This window comes from Pleurodeles waltl, chromosome 10 (genome assembly GCF_031143425.1).
Source record: "Pleurodeles waltl isolate 20211129_DDA chromosome 10, aPleWal1.hap1.20221129, whole genome shotgun sequence".
NCBI classification, from domain to species: domain Eukaryota; kingdom Metazoa; phylum Chordata; class Amphibia; order Caudata; family Salamandridae; genus Pleurodeles; species Pleurodeles waltl.
Window position 1 is genome coordinate 56,565,645 of NC_090449.1, and position 24,078 is coordinate 56,589,722.

A 24,078-nucleotide genomic window follows, 5' to 3' on the forward strand; every position below is an offset into this window, starting at 1 on the left:
TACTGGCCTTGACATTCAGTGCATTGACTTTTTAACGCACTGGCCGCTGGCGACTGAGCACAGCTTTGGGCACCGGCATTCTTCCTTTCACAAATTAAGGGCTGAGCCAAACAATGAAGAAAAGCTACACCAGTCGGCAGCAGACAATGTCCCTTTAAAGATAGTTGGTCACTTTTAGGTAGGCAGAACTCTGTGAAGCCTGCTAGATCTGTCTGCTTTCAGGCTCTGACTTCCTGAACCATGCACAGCACCCAGGAGGATTCTTCTCTGCACACCTAGATGACACACAATCGCTAAGAAACCTATCCATTGGTAGACGCACATTACCAAATGATCAGTTAAATTAGCAGCAAAGTAACAACAGACTGGACTTTGAGATGTCACTGTGGAGTACTGTCATTGTTATTGTTTTGGAACTTTGAAGGTTTATTTGTGGTTATTGGTTATGTTGAGACAAAAAAGTCCTTTGCATGGTGATGGATGTGCACCCTACCCCGAGTGCCTCAACTTTACTGATGCCTGGATCCCTAATGCGGATCGTTTTGTCATAGACAAACATGGACCATAATTGTGAGCCAGGACACAGGCCTGTCTCAAGGTACAAAATTGCTACGTTTCCACCCATCTAAACTGGATGGGTGGACATGTTACATGTTACGACAGCCCTTACTCCCTAAGGGAGGCGCAAATGTTTGGCCGTGGCGGAGACAGAACAGTCTCTGCCCTGGCCATATTTAAGGTCCGCTCGCAACTAAATTTGCCAGCTGGACTACTATGTAAGCAGAGAGGGAACTCGGTCACTGTTGCAAAAGAATATACTCTCCGCCAATATATAAATCAGGCCCATAGTTACCGTTTCAACAAGATCGGACGTATCTTACCTATCGGACATGGCGATCTGCTCAAGCATGGCCGAGCCGGTGTTGGTCTTCCAGTTCCCCGACATTGATGTCCTCCTGTGTGGAAATAAAGAGACATCTCATCACTCTATTATTATCAGGATGTCTGAACAATTTCCTACTATGAGCGTCAGTGGGGGGGGGATTACTCAGGGCCCACTGCTCAGAATACAAAACACTGTTGGAAAAAAAGTTTTTAAAATATCACAGAATACAATTTATATTATTTCCAAGAGGGGCTAATGTATGCGAACAAGAGGTTATAAAAATTCATGTGTTTGACCTTGTTGGTTTGTTGCAGTAAAAGGCATCCGCTGAAGCAACATTAACGAAATAGCATAAAGTAAGCCTAACTGCCTGGTGAGTCTCATTGCAATATCAGCGAAATCGCTTTATTTACCAAAAATAAAACATAAAATATGAATATACGCTAACATGAAAAATATACTATAAAACTTCAATTTTTTCACCAGTAAATTTAACATTGTTGCTAATTCTGTCTTTCTGTTTTTTCCGGCATCTTTTGTGTGCTTATTGGAACACACCTACGTTTGAGCGGTGTTGAATTTTAGTAACCCTAGATTAAACAATTTCTTATTACCGTGCACATATTTCTGAACATGATTCTGTGCACCGCTTTCAACATCTTGAATTTGAACTCTTGAAACTTCCGATGTGGGTCTAATGCTTAGACAGATGCTCATTTTTGGCGGGGGGCTTCAGACATAGTGCTAACACGGAGAATGGGAGGTCTGATATAATGGGAATCTTTGATTGTATATGTTTTGCTCACGACTCGACCACTCGCAATGAGTCTATATTAGAGTCTTAACCAATGATTTTTAGTATACAGTGTGTTTGATATCGTTATCTTGCCACATATTCACAAACTGCTAGAACCAGCCTTACCTGTTCCCATGGCAAGGCCTACACCTAGGACACAAGGTATATCCTTTATCTGTTGAGCACTCATATATCTTTAACTCCATACTAATCATTCATAAATTATTTATGATGGTATCCAGTCTTTGCAACCGATTGTATGTTTGTTTTGTTTTCTGCTTCCAGAATTACCCTATTTGTCCTAGAGACACCTATGCTCACTTACAATCAGTGACTATTTGTCATGACTATCTGCGGTTTTGCTTTCAATTTGTTTGTCCTGAAGAAGCTTCATAAATGTTGTTATGGTAGTGAAACATGTCGACTTTCCATAAATGAGTCCATGCATGTGACCCTTGCGCTTGTATGTACCTTCAGTAAAGTCTTTTAGGGTGCCCAGACAGATGTTTTATGTCAAAGTACACTTGCATTGTTTCTCTAGCAGTGTTACTGGTCCTCTATTCTTCTTGTTAAGACTAGAGGCACCGGCGTTATTTCCATAATTTAGGGAAAGCAGTAGATTGTTGTGCAGGGGAGACCTTTTACTCCATTTCTCTCTTTTGCATTGCCAATGCTTGTTCCTTTTGATTAAGGCTATGGTTGACCCTCTTGCACTGTAGCAAATGGAATCTTATTTTCCATTTGTTTTTTGGCTGGAAAGAAACCTCAGTGTGTGTCTCAATATTTGGATGATTACTATCCATGGGTTACTTTTTGTATACTGACTTCATGCCATCAGTCACGACTGCCAGGCCAACATCTGTAGTGAGTGATTGCACCAGGAGCTGAAAGGAGGATATTGGTTCTTGTGCTCATTGAATCTGTGCACATGTGCTTGCTCCTCAATATGAGTGCATTGTTGTCTCGCCTGAGGTTGCCTTCAGTGCTACCATCCTAGTGATGCACAACCAATCATTACATAAAACTAGATGCATAGAAGTTGCATCTTTTTTCCGCAGAAGCCAGCAGAAATAAAAACTGCTAAGACCTGCGAAAAATAAGGTTGGATAAATTCAAATGGAAATATTAACAAAAATAAATATCATGAAACAGGGACCCTTGTGCACAATGGTGCTGCAGGGACCTTTGCAGACTGTCTGGAGTTTCTGAGATGCGTATTTAATGTTTCCCATACATCACCCTACCACAGAGACGTTTTAAGGCATGGGCAAAGTGGGACCCCAGTCTTTGCGGGGGCCCCTTGATAGAGTCAGCTCTGTTCTGCAGAGACCCTGAATAATTCTTAAACCAATTGTTTTAAAAACTGTTTTTCTTTCATGCATATTTAATGTGGGTGACGTGTGAGAGTTTATTACAGGCATTATGCCGAGAAAAGTTGTGTTTATATTTCATGCAACATCCGTAAAAAAAAGTTTCTTTTAGATCCAAACGGGACCTCAAATGGGAGACATGGGAGAGTGGTACAGAGATCATTTGCAGCAAGATTAGTAAACGACTGTTGTGTTACAATATTAAAAAACACACATCACTATTGCTGTATCTCAGATGTAAACAGATTTGAAATTGGATGAGTGTGCGCGTGCGCTGTCAGTGACCTGGCCAAACAAGGCATGAAATGGCTGAAATTCGATCATAAATTAAAAGTTGTTTTGCCCGGGCTTCCAAAATCCTCAAGATGTCCCCGCCCTGAGACGTATAGAGCGCTTTGATGATGGCGCGCCTTAACACGTCTTTGCGAAGATAACCTCGCAGACCCGCCTGCACACGGACTTTTCTGTCCCAGGAAAAGCAACCCTCCCTCCCCGATCCTCCCCTCACAGTCAGACTCCAATAAAAGTGCAATGTCTATAATGTCCGCCTATTCTGACGCAGATGCTTCCAAAAAACACTTGTTTAAATGACGTGTGGTATAAGGTGGATGTTACAGGAGGTGCCGGTTTTCAGCACAATCAGCTCACAATCCCAGTCCTTCTTCTCAGAACACTTCCAGGCACACAGCTCCCAGCATGAGCAGTGCCCGCATCACCACCCTGTGGACACTGCATGCACCAAACCAGCAAACAGCAAGAGACCAACGTCAATACCCTCAGACTGCATGCACCAACTCATCCACAGACCACCTGCTTCACCGCAACACACCTTTCCCACAGAACCCAGCAAACAACATGGCGGTAACCTCCACAGCGTAGGCACTGCAGACACTAACATTTAGAGACACCCCATGCACAACACGCAACAGAGCACCCCTCTGGACAAACACACCCAAACAGAATGCAGCAACCCCCACAGAATCCCCACGTATTCTCTGCACACACTCTGTGCACCACCACCAGACACAACACATGCATGAAACCAACACAGCAACAAACTCTGCAAACAAGGTAGCAACCCCAGAAGCGAAAGCATTACATACACTATTACTTTTAAAGATGCTTCATGCATCACACACAACGCGCCACAGACACAACCAAACAATGCTGCAGCCTCACAGCCTAAATCCTAACTGCATCATCGCCCATGCAAACACTCTGTGCTTCCCCCAGAAACTCCTTTCCCTGCAGAAAAACAGCAAACAAAACAGCAATCATCGCTGCGTCAGTACTAGCTGCTTGAAGGACCCGGCAGTCTATGCACCACCTAACACACTTGTCCCTGCAGAAATCCAACAAGGAACAAGCATCAACCCACACAGCATCAAGACTGCATGCACCACAACCTCTGTGCAGACAACCCAACACCCCAAAGAAACTATGATGTTAGGACCCCCATGCACACAATCCACAACTCCAGGAAGGCACTATGCCACAATCATCGAGAAGCTGAGAGCGCAACACACATAACACTAGAAGAAGGAAGAAAGACTTAAAAGAAAAAAAAAGTAAACTTCCACCAAACGGACAGAAGCACACCACAAAAGAGCTGACTCACCCAAGCACACATCCGGCTAAAGCAGTAAGCAAACAAAACGACTCCCTGCATAATGATTTAAAGCCCATCCCCATAGGATCTGAATCAATCGACACAACATCCGAATGCAGAGCCCATCTACTCAGAACATGACTCGTTCATCATCCATCCCCTCAGGATGTGATCCTGTACCCAGTAATATTATGTGAAAGTTTCTCCTCGGAGGGCGCAACTGTGCATCCCACCCACTCCAAATGATACTCACACAGCGTCCACCCCCTGAAGGGGAAACCTCATACTCAGCAGACGTATGGCACGCCAACCACATTAACGCGCAATTCCACATGATGTCCATTCAGAGTGTGAATAATGATCTCTTGGGTGCCCACAGCATGCGTATATAATACCATTAAGCTTCACCTTTTTTTAGAATCTTTGCTCCCCTGTAGGCCTTTCCAGCTCCACTGCTACTTTGTGCCCCAATGCTGCCACTTCTTGTCACTGGATCGCCATTCATTTGTCGCCACAACATACCACTTGATGCCTGCCACACCCACATTGTCAATGCACAAGAAGCCATTGTCTTACCACAAGCAACCAAAGTCCTTTTGGGCCCGCTAGCTCGGCCTGGCTCGTTTTACGAGTTGCGAACTTCTTGGCATCTCTCTACAGCAAGCTGTCCTTGCCTCCAGGCCAGCAACTTACTCAATGATCTGTCTGCTTGGCCATGCTCGCTCTTGCCTACACCAGTGTTTAATCTGAGCTGGTGGTTTCCAGTGCTCAGCATCGGCACTTAATTGCCAACACAAGCACTAGTGGCAGTCTTCCACAATATACATTAAAAATGACTAGTATCTGGTGATCATACCATTCTTATAGCTTTGGGGGCCTGGAATATCCCGAATTGTCAAACTTTAGGAGACTTGTAGTCGAACTTGCAAACTAAGCAGTCAGGGCTCTGGTCGGACTGTCTCAAAATGGGCCCTTCCTATAGAACAACTTAAGGGAGAGATTTGTGTGATCAAAAGTCTCTTGGCACATATTACCACAGCAACCTCAAGGATACATCAAACACCCAAACTGCTTAACCACAATCCTCTTCATATAAAAACAAAACAACAAACACAACAGAAGTAGTTGAAGAATCAATGCCATGTAAGGAGGTTGTATGGCAAAAATTAGATAAGTGTGCGCTGCCATGTTCACAAATTAAAGCAGCAAATGATCAAAGGTCATGTGAAGAATTAAAAGAAAATACAGCATCACAGCCAACTTCATGAGCCAGTATAAAGGAGCATTTTAAATGTGAGCCCTTCAGTTTAACTTACAAATTAGATTATAAGGAAAGTTTTGAAGTCTAAAAAGTCTCCACCAGAGGTGGAAGCTTATAAATTGAAGAGTCTGATCCAGGAAGAGAGAAGCAATCTGACCATAAGTGTACCCAACGTCTCAATTCATGAACCATGGGAAGCCCTCCTAATAAGCAGTGCTGGAAAGTCCGAGGATATTGTTGGATTCTGGTTCCAGCAGCTATTTCTGCATTGGATTTTGGATATGGTTGACCCAGAGAAACATGCTGAATTTGTCCTGGTGTCATTTCCCAACACAAGGACACATTTCAGCAGTGCCCGCAGGTTGTCTCCATTCCTTCAGGGAGTGAGGGCGGTTTCTTATTTTCACATCCAGCAAGGCAAGGCACAAACAAATGCTCGATTTAAAGGGACTTCAGCACTTCTTTTGTTCAAGTATGGTTCTTCCTGGGAGCCATCTGGAGCCTAACATCTAGATGCCAATGCAATACTTTAGAAATGCTATGATTTGGAGGCACGTTTTTGACGTGCTTGCACTGTAAGAATGCAGGATTTATCTGTATGTATGAGTAATTACACTAATAATGATTTAAATGTCACCTAATTCTTTTTTATTTAGTTCATTTATAGCGCTACTCAAACAAGTGGAGGGTATCAGAGTGCTTTACATCACACACAGAGACAGATTAGACTATACATGTGTGTAAATCAATGTACAGGAAATGTTACTTAAAACAATGACGCTTATAAGCTGTAGGAATAACATATTGACCATTACTTGTAGACATTTGTATGTTAATAGTGAACAGTCGGGAGAAACACAACGTCAGGATATATATGGTAACACAGTGATTGTGGCTGCCTGTAGTAACAAGACTTTATTCATTCCCATTGGAACCCTCCTTTGCAATCTTAGAATATCAACATTTTGAGAACATTTTTTAGCAATCTCAACCTATGAATTAGCGTTTGTATGCAGGTCTATGATGCCGGGAATTAGGTCACTGTGCTATATTAGAAGGATTGCAACTTATCAACTTGAAGAAACAAAATGATGTCAGTGACAAAAGCAGTAGCTCACTCACCTAGCCACATAAAATACAAATGTGGGATGTGCATGTTACACCTTGTGGGGCATATTTACAAGAAAGCGGAGCAGGGCAGCGCAGTAAATGACCTTGCTGCTCTGCCCTGCACCGCATGGCAGGGGCAGAAATGCACTGCATTTAAGAATAGTGTGTTGCTGTCCTCCCCCCCTTCACTGGTTCTCTTTTGGCTGCCTAGAGCCAACGCAGGCACCCTTTATTCATGGTGCAAGGGGGCCTGCATTGCATGCAGGATGATTTTTGTGCAGGAAGGGACAACTTCCTGCACAAAAATAACCCATGGAGGCGTTTTCCTCTTTCTATGTGTGCATTTGAGTGCTGCAGAATGCATCACACATAGAAAGAGGAAAAACAAGGAAAAACAGAGTTCACATGGCTTTTACGCATTCCCAGGTTTACATAGTCTTGTGAATCTGGTAATGCGTCAAAACCCATTGGTGTTGCGTGGGAAAATCCCCTACAACGCCCATGGAACACCCCCGAAGCAGAGTAAGGCAATGCAGTTACTCCATTTCTATGAGACCATGAAAAGCTATGGAAGGTATCTTTGCATGGCCTCGTAGATATGGGTCAGCATTCTGCACCGCCTGAACGTCAAAAACGTGATGTTCCGTCGGCACATAGTGGTTGTGAATAAGCCCCTGTGTTTGTAGCGGGCACAATAAACTTCTATGCTACTTTAGGAGTCAAACTTTGATTAGACAAAAACAGAACTCTCTCAAAACTACATTAACCACCAGAGTTATCTTACCACTGTCATAATCCTCTCAAACTTGATGGGCACACAAATTTGTCTGCAGCAAGTGCCTTAACCCAGTAAGATATTCCAAAATGCAACCTCTCTGTGACCATCAGTGGCGGCTCCTCCGTTAGGGTGGAGAAGCGTCGCCCCCCGCCAGCAGCAGCAGCTGCCAAACTTCTACAATACAATTACAATAAACTCTGTTTATTATCGTTACATTGTGGAAAGGGCAAGGCAACGGGCCAGGACGAGCAGAGAGGTCGAGTGCTCAGCACTCCCCCTCAGTACACATGTATGTTTGGCCAGGTGTCTCAGGCCGGCCAAACATACATGCGCACTAAGCTCTGTCCAACACAGCACCGCAGTTGCCGGGTTGGAGAGAGCAGGCAGACTCTCCCAGTCTGCCTGGGAGCGCCCTGGCTAGGCACTCCAACCAATCCAAATGCTGCTGTCACGCTGTCAGCAGCATGACAGCAGCAATCAGATTGGCTACAGGGCAGGCTGGGAGCCTGTGCCTGCGGCGAAGGAAAGAGGAGCTGTGAGGTGGTGGGGGTGGTGGCGGCGCATTCAGGTAAGTTTTTTTTTTAGTTATTAGTTTTTCCTCACCCCCTCAACCCCTGCGTCGCCCCGCCTCGCCACATGCCGATCCTGGTGACCATTTTACTATGCTAGAACAGAGTTGCGGTCACATCTGTCCTTGTTGCCAGTAAGTTTGCAGCATACTTTTCAAATACATTTATAAGTTGACTGTCAGACTCTTAATAAAGTATTGGCCTGGTTAGAGGACAAGGCAGGGCTGGGCTTTATCTAGCGAAAGACCTAAGGATGCTAAAACAATTCTGAACCCGGACTGGTCCTCAGCAAGGACCACAAACCAGAGGCTACATGAAGTTGCATGGTGGTGGCAAAAGCATCTTTGAGTAGCAAAATTGTAAATGACCCATTCATCCTGTGGCCTCATTCTCACCAAGTTGCACTGGCCTGCCCAGTTTGGATGAAAAGAATACTAATTGAGCATTATAGCCCCATGCCCAGGACAGTGACAATTTTTTAAGACCACAAAACCCAGCAACTCTGGCCTACAAGGAGAGTGAGGGCCCATAACAACCATTATGGTCTCATGCAGCAGGTCTGAACCCTCCACTCTCGTGGGGATGGGGGGGTGAATGTTCTACATTGAAAGTGGAGAAACAGAAAGCCAACATGCTTTCGGTTTCTCCTTAGACCACTCCGCAGTAACATCTTCTCTGATGTAAGGGAGTAGGGTGGGGCACGGGGGGGGGGGCAGCATCACAGCCTTCTCTCTTCTGTTCACGGTGCACCTCCACTGACAAATCTGCAGCGCGCTGCCGATGGAACAGAGAACTACTCTGGTGTCCATCATGTAGGGTAGTAGGGAAGATAACTGAATTTATATGGCAAAGTTATGCGGTAGCGGGGAAATAGATCTTCCTGCCTCTCCAGAGGGGTGTGCGCTTGTTTCTCTTCACATTCTTTGGTCTTCGTGACCCCCCTCCACCACTACCTTCCCTGCCTGGAGCAGGGGATGGCTCAGTCATCAACAGAGCCATCTCTTCCTCTGATTGCATACCATAAAGTCCACTCGCCTACACCACCTTCCCTTCTCACCTCCAGCCCTAACACCTCCACCAGTAGACATCAGCACCAACTTCAAGGCTGCCTAACCCCTGCCGTCACCCCATCACTGCCTCTAATGTCAGGACCTCAGAGTTTCACCAATCTCCTCCTCTGAGTCAAACCCATCTACCAACAGCGCCCCCGTACGTCCTGAATGTGAATCAACCCAACGCAATGCTTCTAGGCGGGTGAATTGTCAACAGCCCGCGGTGAATTCCCCAGTCCCACGTGCACGGGGATGGAATGTTGAAGGATCCTTAATGACAGGGTACTAGTGAGGGAATGACGACTGCCCAACACATTCTAAGTTATCATCAACGCCAGAACATGTCTTGTTTTTCCAGACAAGGGGTTACTTCCTTGATCGCTTCATGTGGCCAGACCTGCTCCTTTGATGGCAACTTTTCTGCACCTGTTCTGCACATGAAATCCAGGAATCTTTCATCCCTTGGCTTGTTATTGCCTGCACGTGCCCGCACGCCCCTCCTGCAACCCCCGCATTCTTGGCTACAGGAGGCTTCGAGAGACAGGATGCTGGGATTATCAGTGACTCTCCTGGCGGAGGCCCGAGGCCTCTCCCAGGCCTGTAAACCCCCCCTTTACACGCCAGACCCTCCCCTGAGGAGTGCGCTGCCTCAGAGGCTGCTCGTCTTTTTCCGTCCGGATAATCCCTTCTGCCCCACTCCCCATCCCTCCACAAAGCGTACTGCGTCACATCCGCACAGATGCGTGTTACACGAGGGGGGATACTACGAGGCCTCGTCTTCTCGCTCTGTGCCCCAGTCAAGGCACAAAATCAAATCATGAAATCGAGAGTGCCTCCTGTAGTGTCCTGCGGGACACCTACGCTGTGCTTAATTTGTGCTTGTTGTTTCCGGTGCTCAGCACCGGCACTTATTTTTGAGGGCCGGGGCTTATTCTTCTGCTTCCGGGCATTGCGAGCAAAAGACACAAATGGGAAAGTCAGAGGAAGAGAAAAACGAAAAAGCGCCACAAAGAGAGAAAGTAGAAAGCTGCAAGAGTGAGCTGAAGGGGCAGGGAGCAGCTTTATATGGATTGAAGAGGCCCGAGATGGCTTCAGGATTACGCATGCTGTATAATTGCAGCGGCCGCGTATTTATGAGGAGGGCTGTGGGGACCGGCATCTTTTTATTTACAAATTAAACACTGCACCTACGTGACAAGTAGATCGCTTACCTGCTCTTCTGCACGGAGTCATTCAGGATAGGCCGCAGTCTGGAGTTCCGGGGACTCGGGTACCAGCGATCAAAAGCAACCTGTGTGTTGTTTTGCAAGTGGATGTATACAGCGCTTCAGGCCGCTGCTGATGCGCACTAAAGGACATATGCATAGTGCACTGTGGCAGGCCCGCTAACCCACAAGGTGCCACAGTGTGTCACAGGCCATCTGCTCCCTTCACGTGGTTCCCCCCTGCACAGCCCATATCACACTGGGGAGGAAAGGCGAGCTGGGACCCCTTTCACTAAGTGAACTTCAGCCCGTCATTGGAGGCTGTAAGAATCCGATTTGCATTAAGGAGTGTGAAATCACCACAGGACATCTGAGGTAGCCTCAGCAGGCTATTTGTGTTGAGGGTGGAGTTTTTTTTTCTATTGGTGGGCTAAAGGTGCCAAAGAGCTTCTCAGACAGGCGGTGCTTAATTTGAGCTGGTGGTTTCCGGTGCGGGGCACTAGCACCTATTTTTGAGGCACTGCACTTATTTTTCTGCCTTAAGCATTCACTGAGAGCACAAGACAAATATGGGAAAGACGGACGAAGAGAAACGCGAAAAAGCGTCACAAAGGGAGAAAGCAGAAAGCTGCAAGAGTGAGCTGAAGGGGCACGGAGTGGCTGTAAATGGATTAAAGAGGCTCAAGATGGCTTCAGGAATACGCTGCCTCAGTATTCCGTGCTACCACATTTAATTGCGGCAGCCACATGTTTCAGACGAGAGCTGTGGGCACTGACGCGTTTTTATTTACAATTTTAGGACTGCAGCCAGGCCTGAAGCTCCACCCCTCCAAGGCATTTCCCCACTAGGCCTGCGCGGAGTTCCCGAACTGCTGAAAAAACTCTGCTGCGCTACATGGAGTTCTGCGGCGGAGTTTGGGTAAATTGTGCTGTTTGCCCTGATTTTCAGCACCAGGAGTTTCACCCACACTGTAAAATCAGCACCAAGTGAATCACGCGGAGCACCAGAATGCACTAACTTCTTTCTGCTGTTCAAACAGATTTTCTACTCGAGCGGCAGCTTCCTCAACATGAGCAACAGCTTTCTGAATGTGAGCGGTAGCAACCCGCATCATTGTGGTATATTAAATCAGAGAGATTTTTGTATAGTGCATATAATAAATGCACGTATTTGGAGGGGTTGTCATATGTGATGAAGAAGAAAGAGGGTCTGTTTAATAAAATATTTGCCTAGGATCACACAATTTAGGCAAGCGGGGAAGGAGAGATTGATCCCAGGATTTCTGAGTTTCACATTGTGCAATTCAACCAGTAGATCAGTGTCTCTCTCCTTTTTTTCACATCAAAGGTTCCTTTTTAAAAAAAAATCTATTTGCATGAGGTTAGAGCGTGGGTGGCAGGCAAAGCCACCTGAAAGGGCGGCTTGTTTTGGGGTTGAGGATACTTCCACCCTTGCTGGCATAACAGGTGCCAGTTCTCGGGTGGGTATGTTCCCTAATAATATGATGCCTGATATCATATTGTCCCTGGGCATGAATGAGGGCTGCCCATGACATGCCTTTCAGTACCCTGGCACTCCCCTTGCTTCCTCTGGTTTCAAGGGTCATGAAAACAGTAGCAGAAGGCAGAGTAGACAGAGCTGCAGGAGTAAAAGTTGCTTTCATTATATACCACTCCTGTGCCCTCCCGTCAGCCCTCATCAACAAACAAGGGGTTGCTGGTGGGCTATGGGTGGGGCAAGGGGACAACCTTGTGATGTCAACTGTGTGAAAGGGTAGTAGATCTATCTCTTCCACTTACCTTGGCATTTTGGTAAATCATCATCTATGACAGCAACAGAGTTGTCTGTCAATCAAAATGACTCAATAGTCGCTTCACTACCAACTCCTTGGCCCTAGAGAAGCTGCTGTTCATCAGTTCTTAGAACAAAGGCATGATGTAGGGCTCTTCTAACAGGGTGATGAATGGGTGGTGGAGGGAGAGTTGATTTTAATTGGGCATGTGACCCCATAATCTCATTCACTCCCCCCTTTACATAGCCCTCTCTTCTGAGCTGCTTTCCTAAGTGTTCTCTTCCTCCTTGTTAGTGTCTGGCTACAGAAGCTTCAGCTGTCTGGCAAGATCCTGATGACACAACTATACACAACTCAGACTACACAACTCATTAAAGAACATCCCATATTCTGATAGGGGCTTTGAGGCATTCCATTCCTCTTCAACGATTGGATGTGCACATCAGTTCGTTATGGTTACATTTTTAACTGTTAGACCTTGAAGAAGTGATAAGGCCAAGTAGTTTGTATATATACATAGTTTTCGTTTGAAGTAAGGTGCATTTTAAATTTTTACTTCTTGTACATGCACCCATTTCAACTTTAGCAACAGATAATGTGTATTCTCATTCCAGGCTATTACAGGCGTGACCGGACCCCCGCCCTCCCAGGACAAACACACAAGCCCAAACATGCTCTTTGAGAACTATAGGTCACACTTTTGTACGAAACAGGAAAACAATGAATACGTGAATAAAAGTGATCATGCCACCCTAACACAGAAACTTAAAGCTATTAATAAATAATATTCTTCCAATAACTTTGTATCAATAATAATTTTCTAGAAGCAAAATACTTGTGTTTCTGAAATCAGCATTGCCCCATCCAAGAACCCAGCTTGCGGTCTTAAAAACTGGTCAAGCCAATATGAGTGACATTTCTTTCCACCATTTGCATAACCCTAAAAATTTTGGGCAAGTTTTATTAGCCTTTCGTGCAACGCAACACAGCAAGGCAACTTGCTGTGCTGCCTGAAAGGGAGAGAACAGAAATGCAGCATATCTACTACGATATGGCACACTTTTCTCTCATAGCAATGGTGCACCGTCTGCTGACAAGCACCAACACAGGCACTCTTGTATGGTTAGGGGCATATTCCTCTTTTCTTTTTGCAGCACACATGGAAAGAGAAAGTAACAGGGAGAAATAAATATACTTTTCCTCGCTAAGCCGCTCTCTTGGGAAGGTGCACCATTTTGGCGCAATCCCAGCTTTACTGATTCTAGTAAATCCAGGATTTAGTCACATTCTATGGGTGGATGCACAGGAGCGCCTGGAATGCCTACCATTACAAAATGTAACACAACACAGTGCAGGCCATCGCGTTGCATTAGATTTCTTTACAAAGTCATGCGAGGCGGCGCAAAGTGCCCCTTGCGTGGCTTAATAAATCCCACGTAAGCACTGATGTTGCCTTGCATTGACTTGTGTCACACAAGGACAATACAAGTCCTGGTTACATCTAGCCCTTAGTGTCTAGGGAGCAATCTCCCTGATCCTCTCTGAAACACTGTTATTCTGGGGCTGTTCTTAGACAACCATCCCTAGATGCCCTGTCACGGACCTGACCCCTCTCCCTCTCCCCCTTTGGGCTTCCGGACCTGTAGACACGTGGGTCAGAAGAATCGGCCCCTGTCCTGTGTCCCCAAAAACAACTGGCATCTCTGTGACGTGGCTGGGGACCAGCACTGCTAATGTAAGTCCCTAATTACTTAAGCTGTGAGTGGTAATGTTCCCCAATAATATTACTAACCAACTGTAGCAATACAAGCCCCACGGTGACCAAATAGGCATTCGCAACACACAACAAACCAACCCCAACGTACCTTTCAAAATATCCTAACACGCTTTTAATCCAAAGAGCAAGTGACTGAGGGAAGGGTGGGTGAGACTTTACACAATGTCACACGCCGGGTCAGAGAGACATCTAGGGGGGAGAGGTGCAGGCAATTGTAATGGTGCACATACCCCTCCTCCCTGTGAGGAAGCACAGTCCCACCCTAACCTGGCTCCTGAGCAAAAATGAAATGATAATAAGAGGCCTCCTCAAGTCCTTTTGCTTCATAGCTCCAGGATTGTCACTTCTTCCCACCCGCACACACCAGTGATAGTATTCTGGGTCCAATCACTTCATCCTTGGCAGTGATCCACCCTCCACTAGACACGCCCACAACAATGTGCTTTCCACATAAGCCTGATCGGGGCACAGTGAGACCCTAGCTCGACGAGCCTAATGGGACCAGGCCTCGTGCTCTTTGGTGTGGAGACTGGGGCTACCATCAGTTGAGGATGGGCAAGTCTTGGCCCACCTGTTCTCCCTTAAGTTGTTAAGCAGCAAAATGTAACGTTCCAAGTAACAATATTAACCAACTGGGACAATACTAGCCCCCGCCACAAAGGGCGACCATGGCTTCTGTCATTAGCAGCGCACAAAACCTGTGCACCAGAGCTGGACAAATCGCCCTCATTTTTTAGGTGCATGCTATCAACTTGCAGCATGTTGTGAAGGATGAATTTAACCCACTTAAGACCCCTTGCTAAAGTAGCAAAATGTGAATTTAACCTTCTAACAGAAACATTCAGCGCACTGGAGGGGACCCTAATCCTCAACATCTTCCTATTAATCATGGCTGACCACTCGACCACAGCTGAGGACACATAATTTGCAGCAGTTCACATTGTTTTGGAACCACAATCAAGACTTCCTCCCTACAGGAGACCACCATGTTGTTGTCTCCTAAACGAATAATTACCACATCCGGGAGCTTGTGCCTATGTTGTGCATTATCCTTGAAACTGACTCCTTCTGCTGGCACAGACGAAGTCCTTCGATGATGAATCATTGAACTTGCAAGCTTCTTATAGTCAACAAACGTCCTCAGAAATGACTCAACTGATGCCTTTTCAGCCCTTAAACATTGAGGGACAGGAGATTAGAAATGCCAATAAAAGATCCGATTTCAAATGTGAACAGAGCCCAATCCAAATGCATACAAGTTCACATTTGGGGATGCTTCTCTTTCCAAGAGTTAGCACTTTAAAGCCAGAGCTATTGGCATTGCAGACACCTGTTTTGGTTATTTTAATGCACATGTAATATCACCTCCTCAATTCTCCCCACAAGGTCAACTGGGTGCAGAGATGAGGTAATGTGCACTGTGTGGACGGCTGTGCAGAACACTTTTAGGTGTGAGTAGAAATAAGTAAGCTACATCATAACATTGCAACCACTTCATCTTGTAACCTAGGGCCATACCATGATGGGCTGCACTGGCTCCTGTTTTTATGCGCCTGCAGAGTTAAAGTGAATGTATTTAACAACATATTCCTCTGTGGTTGTGCACTATTTTACACACCACAACTCAGAAATGAAAAGAGGCAAACCCTGCTCACTGTTTCCAAACATGCTGTCTGAATTAGACTGACTCAAAGTACAGCTACTGACGTCATTGACTGGAGGGTGGGAACTATTGTAATTGCTCTTTCAGAAACAAGAGAAAAAAACACATATTTTGTTCCTTTTCGAAAATATCACATCACACATTGACTCAAATAATAAACAGATTACAGCACCTTATTACTCCTAAAGCTGTAATGACACCAAACACTTCTTGCTGCTCGGAACTCCTGGCTTTCTCCGGTGTCTCTTACAATGACTGGCCCGGCTTTTCTTTTGAGAGATGTATGGCCAGCTGTATGAAGAATGGAGTCAGTAAAAGTGGTCGCGAATTACGCAACTACTATTACTGAATCCATTCTGCTTTTGGGAACCGACCTATGTACAATACGTCAGTTCGCAAAAACGTAATTGGTAGTGGGTCACAATAAGACTATCTCATGATTGTTAGGGAGGTAGGTCGCAAATTGTGACCCACTATGACTCATGCTTATGAATCACTGCTTTCACAGGGATGGTAGCCTGCTGGGGTGAGCAGACCACCATGTATGTGATTGCTTTTAAATAAAGCACTGTTGTGTTTTTTTTTTTTAAACACAGCCACTTTTCCTTAAGGAAAAATGGGCTGTATATAAAAAAGTGTTTAATCAACATTTTTTATACTGTTTTATGCTGGGCAGCGGTCCCTGGGACCACTGCCTACTCCTAAAAAATGTATATCTCAACGTTAACAAAGGGGAACGGGTCCCTTGGACACCGCCTTACTGTTTGCGGATGCCTTACCACCACCTGGCAGTAGTCGATAAAAGCGTCACATTTTACGACCACATTTAGTTGCAAAATGTTAATACCTACCACTGCGATTTGGTATTCATAAAGAGGCAGTAAATGATATAGACCGCACATCCAGAACGGTGTCCAAAGTGTATAATGTGTAATTGGAAGAAATAATAGGTGCGTGTGGTCAAGTGCCCCACTACCCAAACAGCACTATATAGTGCACAAAATACACAACATAATATGAAACAATAGAACCGCCGCACTCAACCAACGTATTGCTCAGATGGAGTACATGGAATCATTTAAGCATGGTAGCTTCATAAGACAAAACATTCCAGGTCATTATTGTGTTCCAGTAAATCTTTATTTCGGATTGTTTACTCCATAGTGTGTACATACAAGGCACAGCCAACACGTGTTTCGTCACACCTGTGACTTTCTCAAGGCTGTAATGTACAGTAGTCAGGTGTACACTCGAGTCTTCGGTGAAACCGGAGGTGCAGTGATAAAAAGACCTTGGTAGTAAACACAGGGAGAACGTTGTGTGTAAACCCCAATAAAAGGGGAAACGTGGACCTTGGTAAGTCCGAATGTGTGGATTGTGTCGATTATCAACGAGTCTGTCCATCCAAATATGTCGCTGGTAAACAAATGAGTCGGCCTGTGATTTGGTATTCAGAAGGGACAGCCTAAACCTGCCCCTTCCAAATACAGTTTCAAAGTTTGATCGCAATCCCAAATTGCAATTTGGTAAAGTGTTACTGAATAGTAATTTGTAGTTTGTACATACCAAAGGACATTTTTCAGCTACAAATGGCTTGACTGTGCGAATCAGGCTCTTTGTGACTGAATAAAGGCTTCCCACATTTAACCAAAAGTCAGTGCTTAATTTGTGCTTGTTGTTTCCGGTGCTGAGCACTGGCACTTATTTTTGAGGGCCGGGGCTTATTCTTTTGCCTCAAGCATTTGCTGCGAGCAAAAGACATATATGGTAAAGACGGAGGAAGAGAAAACTGAAAAAGCGTCACAAAGGGAGAAGGTAGAAAGCTGCTACAGTGAGCTGCAGGGGCAGGGAGTGGCTTTATATGGATTAAGGAGGCCCAAGCTTGCTTCACCATTATGCTGCCTCAGTATTCCCTGCTCACACATTTAATTGCAGCAGCCACGTGTTTTAGAGGAGGGCTTTGGGCACCGGCACGTTTTTATTTACAAATTAAGCACTGCCAAAAGTCCACTTTTTGGCCCTAACAAACGACAGTCTAGTCCAAGTGGGGGCGAGATCAAAACACCAAGTACTCCGATGAATGCCCTATCTAGAGATCCTGGCAGGCCTGGCAGAATTCTTTGTGCTGTAAATGAGACCGCCGTCATGACTATTTAAGGGTTCAAAATATGCTGAGGGTGTGAGAGGACTTAAAGTATGCTGAGGGTGTGAGAGGACCCAAAGTATGCTGAGGGTGGGAGAGACTCCAATAGATGCAGAGGGTATGAGAGGCTCAATGGATGCAGAGGAAGTGAGAGGCTCCAAAGGATTCTGATGGCATGAGAGGCTCCAATGGATGCTGACGATATGACAAGACCCAAGGGATGCAGAGGGAGTGAAAGGCTCCAATGGCTGTTGAGAGAGTAAAATACTCCAATGCATGCTGAATGCATGAGAGGCTAAAATGGATGCCAAGGGTATGAGAGGCGCTAACGGGTGCTGAGGGTATGAGATGCTCCAATTGATACTAAGGGAGTGAAAGGCTCCAATGGATGCTGATGGTATGAGAGGCTAAAATGGATGCCGAGGGAGTGAGAGGCTTCAAGTGGATGCCGAGGGAGTGAAAGGCTTCAATGGATGTCGGGTATGAGAGACTCCAATTTATAACAAGGGGTGACAGGCTCCAATGAGTGGGCAGAGAGTGAGAGGCTCCAGTGACTGATAAGTGTAAGCGGGTCTGAAAGGCTGCGAAGGATGCTAGGTTATGAGAGGCTTCGATGCGGAGAGGAGGCATGAGAGGCTCCAACGGATCATGGGAGTCTCAGAGGCACCTGAGGATAATGAGGGTATGAGAGGCTGTAGTGATAGTGAGAGAGCAAGAGACACCAATGGATAACGAGGGTACGAGAGGCAGCAAAGGAGAGTGAAGGTGTGAGAGGCAGCAGTGGAGAGTGAGGGTGTGAGAGGCAGCAGTGGAGGGTGAGGGTGTGAGAGGCAGCAGTGGAGAGTGAGGGTGTGAGAGGCAGCAGTGGGGAGTGAGGGTATGAGAGGCAGCAGTGGGGAGTGAGGGTGTGAGAGGCAGCAGTGGAGAGTGAGGGTGTGAGAGGCAGCAGTGGAGAGTGAGGGTGTAAGAGGCAGCAGCGGAGAGTGAGGGTGTAAGAGGCAGCAGTGGAGAGTGAGGGTGTGAGAGGCTGCAGTGGGGGAGAGGATGTGAGAGGCAGCAGTGGAGAGTGAGGGTGTGAGAGGTAGCAGTGAAAAGGATGGTGAGAGGCAGCAATGGATAATGGGGGTGTGAGAGGCAGCAGTGGGGAGTGAGGGTGTGAGACACAGCAGTGGAGAGTGAGGGTGTGAGGCAGCAGTGGAGGGTGAGGGTGTGAGAGGCAGCAGTGGAGAGTGAGGGTCTGAGAGGCAGCAGTGGAGAGTAAGGGTCTGAGAAGCAGCAGTGGAGTGAGGGTATGAGAATCAGCAGTGGAGAGAGGGTGTGAGAGGCAGCAGTTGAGAGTGAGGGTGTGAGAGGCAGCAGTGGGGAGTGAGGTGTGAGAGGCAGCAGTGGAGAGTGAGGGTGTGAGAGGCAGCAGTGGAGAGTGAGGGTGTGAGAGGCAGCAGCGGGGAGTGAGGTGTGAGAGGCAGCAGCGGAGAGTGAGGGTGTGAGAGGCAGTAGTGGAGAGTGAGGGTGTGCGAGACAGCAGTGGAGAGTGAGGGTGTGCGAGACAGCAGTTGAGAATGAGGGTGTGAGAGGCAGCAGTGGAGAGTGAGGGTGTGAGAGGCAGCAGTGGAGGGTGAGGGTGTGAGAGGCAGCAGTTGAGATTGAAGGCGTGAGATGCAGCAGTGGAGAGTGAGGGCGTGAGAGGCAGCAGTTGAGAGTGAGGGCGTGAGAGGCAGCAGTTGAGAGTGGGGGTGTGAGAGGCAGCAGTTGAGAGTGAGGGTGTGAGAGGCAGAAGTGGAGAGTGAGGGTGTGAGTTGAGAGTGGGCAGGTGAGAGGCAGCAGTTGAGAGTGAGGGTCTGAGAGGCAGCAGTGGAGAGTGAGGGTGTGAGAGGCAGCAGTGGAGAGTGAGGGTGTGAGAGGCAGCAGTGGGAAGTGAGGGTGTGAGGCAGCAGTGGAGAGTGAGGGTGTGAGAGGCAGAAGTGGAGAGTGAGGGTGTGAGAGGCAGCAACGGAGAGTGAGGGTGTAAGAGGCAGCAGTGGAGAGTGAGGGTGTGAGAGGCAGCAGTGGGGGAGAGGGTGTGAGAGGCAGCAGTGGAGAGTTAGGGTGTAAGAGGTAGCAGTTGAAAGGGGGGTGAGAGGCAGCAATGGATAATGGGGGTGTGAGAGGCAGCAGTGGGGAGTGAGGGTGTGAGAGGCAGCAGTGGAGAGTGAGGGTGTGAGGCAGCAGTGGAGGGTGAGGGTGTCAGAGGCAGCAGTGGACGGTGAGGGTGTGCGAGGCAGCAGTTGAGAGTGAGGGTGTGCGAGGCAGCAGTCGAGAGTGAGGGTGTGAGAGGCAGCAGTGGAGAGTGAGTGTGTGAGAGGCAGCAGTGGAGAGAGGGTGTGAGAAGCAGCAGAGGAAAGAGGGTGTGAGAGGCAGCAGTGGAGAGTGAGGGTGTGAGAGGCAGCAGTTGAGAGTGAGGGTGTGAGAGGCAGCAGTGGAGAGTGAGGGTGTGAGAGGCAGCAGTGGAGAGTGAGGGTGTGAGAGGCAGCAGTGGAGGGTGAGGGTGTGAGAGGCAGCAGTGGAGGGTGAGGGTGTGAGAGGCAGCAGTGGAGGGTGAGGGTGTGAGAGGCAGCAGTGGAGAGAGGGTGTGAGAGGCAGCAGTGGGGAGCGGGTGTGAGAGGCAGCAGTGGGGAGTGAGGGGTGAGAGGCAGCAGTGGAGAGTGAGGGTGTGAGAGGCAGCAGTGGGGAGTGAGGTGTGAGAGCCAGCAGTGGGGAGTGAGGTGTGAGAGGCAGCAGTGGAGAGTGAGGGTGTGAGAGGCAGCAGTTGAGAGTGAGGGTGTGAGATGCAGCAGTGGAGAGTGAGGGTGTGAGAGGCAGCACTGGAGAGTGAGGGTGTGAGACGCAGCAGTTGAGAGTGAGGGTGTGAGAGGCAGCAGTTGAAAGTGAGGGTGTGAGAGGCAGCAGTTGAGAGTGAGGGTGTGAGAGGCAGCAGTGGAGAGTGAGGGTGTGAGAGGCAGCAGTGGAGGGTGAGGGTGCGAGAGGCAGCAGTGGAGTGAGGGTCTGAGAAGCAGCAGTTGAGAGTGGGGGTGTGAGAGGCAGCAGTTGAGAGTGAGGGTGTGAGAGGCAGCAGTGGAAAAGGGATGAGAGGCAGCAGTGGATACTGGGGGTGTGAGAGGCAGCAGTGGAGAGTGAGGGTGTAAGAGGCAGCAGTGGAGGGTGAGGGTGTAAGAGGCAGCAGTGGAGGGTGAGGGTGTGAGAGGCAGCAGTGGACAGTGAGGGTGTGCGAGACAGCAGTTGAGAGTGAGGGTGTGAGAGGCAGCAGTGGAGAGTGAGGGTCTGAGAGGAAGCAGTGGAGAGTGAGGGTCTGAGAGGCAGCAGTGGAGAGTGAGGGTGTGAGAAGCAGCAGTGGAGAGAGGGTGTGAGAGGCAGCAGTGGAGAGTGAGGGTGTGAGAGGCAGCAGTGGAGAGTGAGGGTGTGAGACGCAGCAGTGGAGAGTGAGGCTGTGAGAGGCAGCAGTTGAAAGTGAGGATGTGAGAGGCAGCAGTTGAGAGTGAGGGTGTGAGAGGCAGCAGTGGAGAGTGAGGGTGTGAGAGGCAGCAGTGGAGGGTGAGGGTGCGAGAGGCAGCAGTGGAGTGAGGGTCTGAGAAGCAGCAGTTGAAAGTGGGGGTGTGAGAGGCAGCAGTTGAGAGTGAGGGTGTGAGAGGCAGCAGTGGAACAGGGATGAGAGGCAGCAGTGGATACTGGGGGTGTGAGAGGCAGCAGTTGAGAGTGAAGGCGTGAGATGCAGCAGTGGAGAGTGAGGGCGTGAGAGGCAGCAGTTGAGAGTGAGGGCGTGAGAGGCAGCAGTTGAGAGTGGGGGTGTGAGAGGCAGCAGTTGAGAGTGAGGGTGTGAGAGGCAGAAGTGGAGAGTGAGGGTGTGAGTTGAGAGTGGGCAGGTGAGAGGCAGCAGTGGAGAGAGGGTGTGAGAAGCAGCAGTGGAAAGAGGGTGTGAGAGGCAGCAGTGGATAATGGGGGTGTGAGAGGCAGCAGTGGGGAGTGAGGGTGTGAGAGGCAGCAGTGGAGAGTGAGGGTGTGAGGCAGCAGTGGAGGGTGAGGGTGTCAGAGGCAGCAGTGGACGGTGAGGGTGTGCGAGGCAGCAGTCGAGAGTGAGGGTGTGCGAGGCAGCAGTGGAGAGTGAGGGTGTGAGAGGCAGCAGTGGAGAGAGGGTGTGAGAGGCAGCAGTGGGGAGAGGGTGTGAGAGGCAGCAGTGGGGAGTGAGGGGTGAGAGGCAGCAGTGGAGAGTGAGGGTGTGAGAGGCAGCAGTGGGGAGTGAGGTGTGAGAGGCAGCAGTGGTGAGTGAGGTGTGAGAGGCAGCAGTGGAGAGTGAGGGTGTGAGAGGCAGCAGTGGAGAGTGAGGGTGTGAGAGGCAGCAGTTGAGAGTGAGGGTGTGAGATGCAGCAGTGGAGAGTGAGGGTGTGAGAGGCAGCAGTGGAGAGTGAGGGTGTGAGACGCAGCAGTTGAGAGTGAGGGTGTGAGAGGCAGCAGTTGAAAGTGAGGGTGTGAGAGGCAGCAGTTGAGAGTGAGGGTGTGAGAGGCAGCAGTGGAGAGTGAGGGTGTGAGAGGCAGCAGTGGAGGGTGAGGGTGCGAGAGGCAGCAGTGGAGTGAGGGTCTGAGAAGCAGCAGTTGAGAGTGGGGGTGTGAGAGGCAGCAGTTGAGAGTGAGGGTGTGAGAGGCAGCAGTGGAAAAGGGATGAGAGGCAGCAGTGGATACTGGGGGTGTGAGAGGCAGCAGTGGAGAGTGAGGGTGTAAGAGGCAGCAGTGGAGGGTGAGGGTGTAAGAGGCAGCAGTGGAGGGTGAGGGTGTGAGAGGCAGCAGTGGACAGTGAGGGTGTGCGAGACAGCAGTTGAGAGTGAGGGTGTGAGAGGCAGCAGTGGAGAGTGAGGGTCTGAGAGGAAGCAGTGGAGAGTGAGGGTCTGAGAGGCAGCAGTGGAGAGTGAGGGTGTGAGAAGCAGCAGTGGAGAGAGGGTGTGAGAGGCAGCAGTGGAGAGTGAGGGTGTGAGAGGCAGCAGTGGAGAGCGAGGGTGTGAGAGGCAGCAGTGGAGGGTGAGGGTGTGAGAGGCAGCAGTGGAGGGTGAGGGTGTGAGAGGCAGCAGTGGAGGGTGAGGGTGTGAGAGGCAGCAGTGGAGAGTGAGGGTGTGAGAGGCAGCAGTGGGGGAGAGGGTGTGAGAGGCAGCAGTGGAGAGTTAGGGTGTAAGAGGTAGCAGTTGAAAGGGGGGTGAGAGGCAGCAATGGATAATGGGGGGGTGAGAGGCAGCAGTGGGGAGTGAGGGTGTGAGAGGCAGCAGTGGAGAGTGAGGGTGTGAGGCAGCAGTGGAGGGTGAGGGTGTGAGAGGCAGCAGTGGACGGTGAGGGTGTGCGAGGCAGCAGTCGAGAGTGAGGGTGTGCGAGGCAGCAGTCGAGAGTGAGGGTGTGAGAGGCAGCAGTGGAGAGTGAGGGTGTGAGAGGCAGCAGTGGAGAGAGGGTGTGAGAAGCAGCAGTGGAAAGAGGGTGTGAGAGGCAGCAGTGGAGAGTGAGGGTGTGAGAGGCAGCAGTTGAGAGTGAGGGTGTGAGAGGCAGCAGTGGAGAGTGAGGGTGTGAGAGGCAGCAGTGGAGAGTGAGGGTGTGAGAGGCAGCAGTGGAGGGTGAGGGTGTGAGAGGCAGCAGTGGAGGGTGAGGGTGTGAGAGGCAGCAGTGGAGAGAGGGTGTGAGAGGCAGCAGTGGGGAGAGGGTGTGAGAGGCAGCAGTGGGGAGTGAGGGGTGAGAGGCAGCAGTGGAGAGTGAGGGTGTGAGAGGCAGCAGTGGGGAGTGAGGTGTGAGAGGCAGCAGTGGGGAGTGAGGTGTGAGAGGCAGCAGTGGAGAGTGAGGGTGTGAGAGGCAGCAGTTGAGAGTGAGGGTGTGAGATGCAGCAGTGGAGAGTGAGGGTGTGAGAGGCAGCAGTGGAGAGTGAGGGTGTGAGACGCAGCAGTTGAGAGTGAGGCTGTGAGAGGCAGCAGTTGAAAGTGAGGGTGTGAGAGGCAGCAGTTGAGAGTGAGGGTGTGAGAGGCAGCAGTGGAGAGTGAGGGTGTGAGAGGCAGCAGTGGAGGGTGA

The 24,078-nt window shown here is 48.8% G+C and overlaps 1 protein-coding gene across 2 annotated transcripts in view; it reads right to left on the reverse strand.

The window, feature by feature from the left end:
• Window positions 1-24,078, reverse strand: part of SYN1 (synapsin I) — a 391,962-nt gene that overhangs the window by 31,965 nt on the left and 335,919 nt on the right. For both annotated transcript variants that reach the window (XM_069209651.1, XM_069209650.1), the window contains exon 8: window positions 882-956. In XM_069209651.1, the coding sequence (XP_069065752.1) occupies window positions 882-956 (75 nt within the window). The remainder of the gene's footprint in view (window positions 1-881; window positions 957-24,078) is intronic.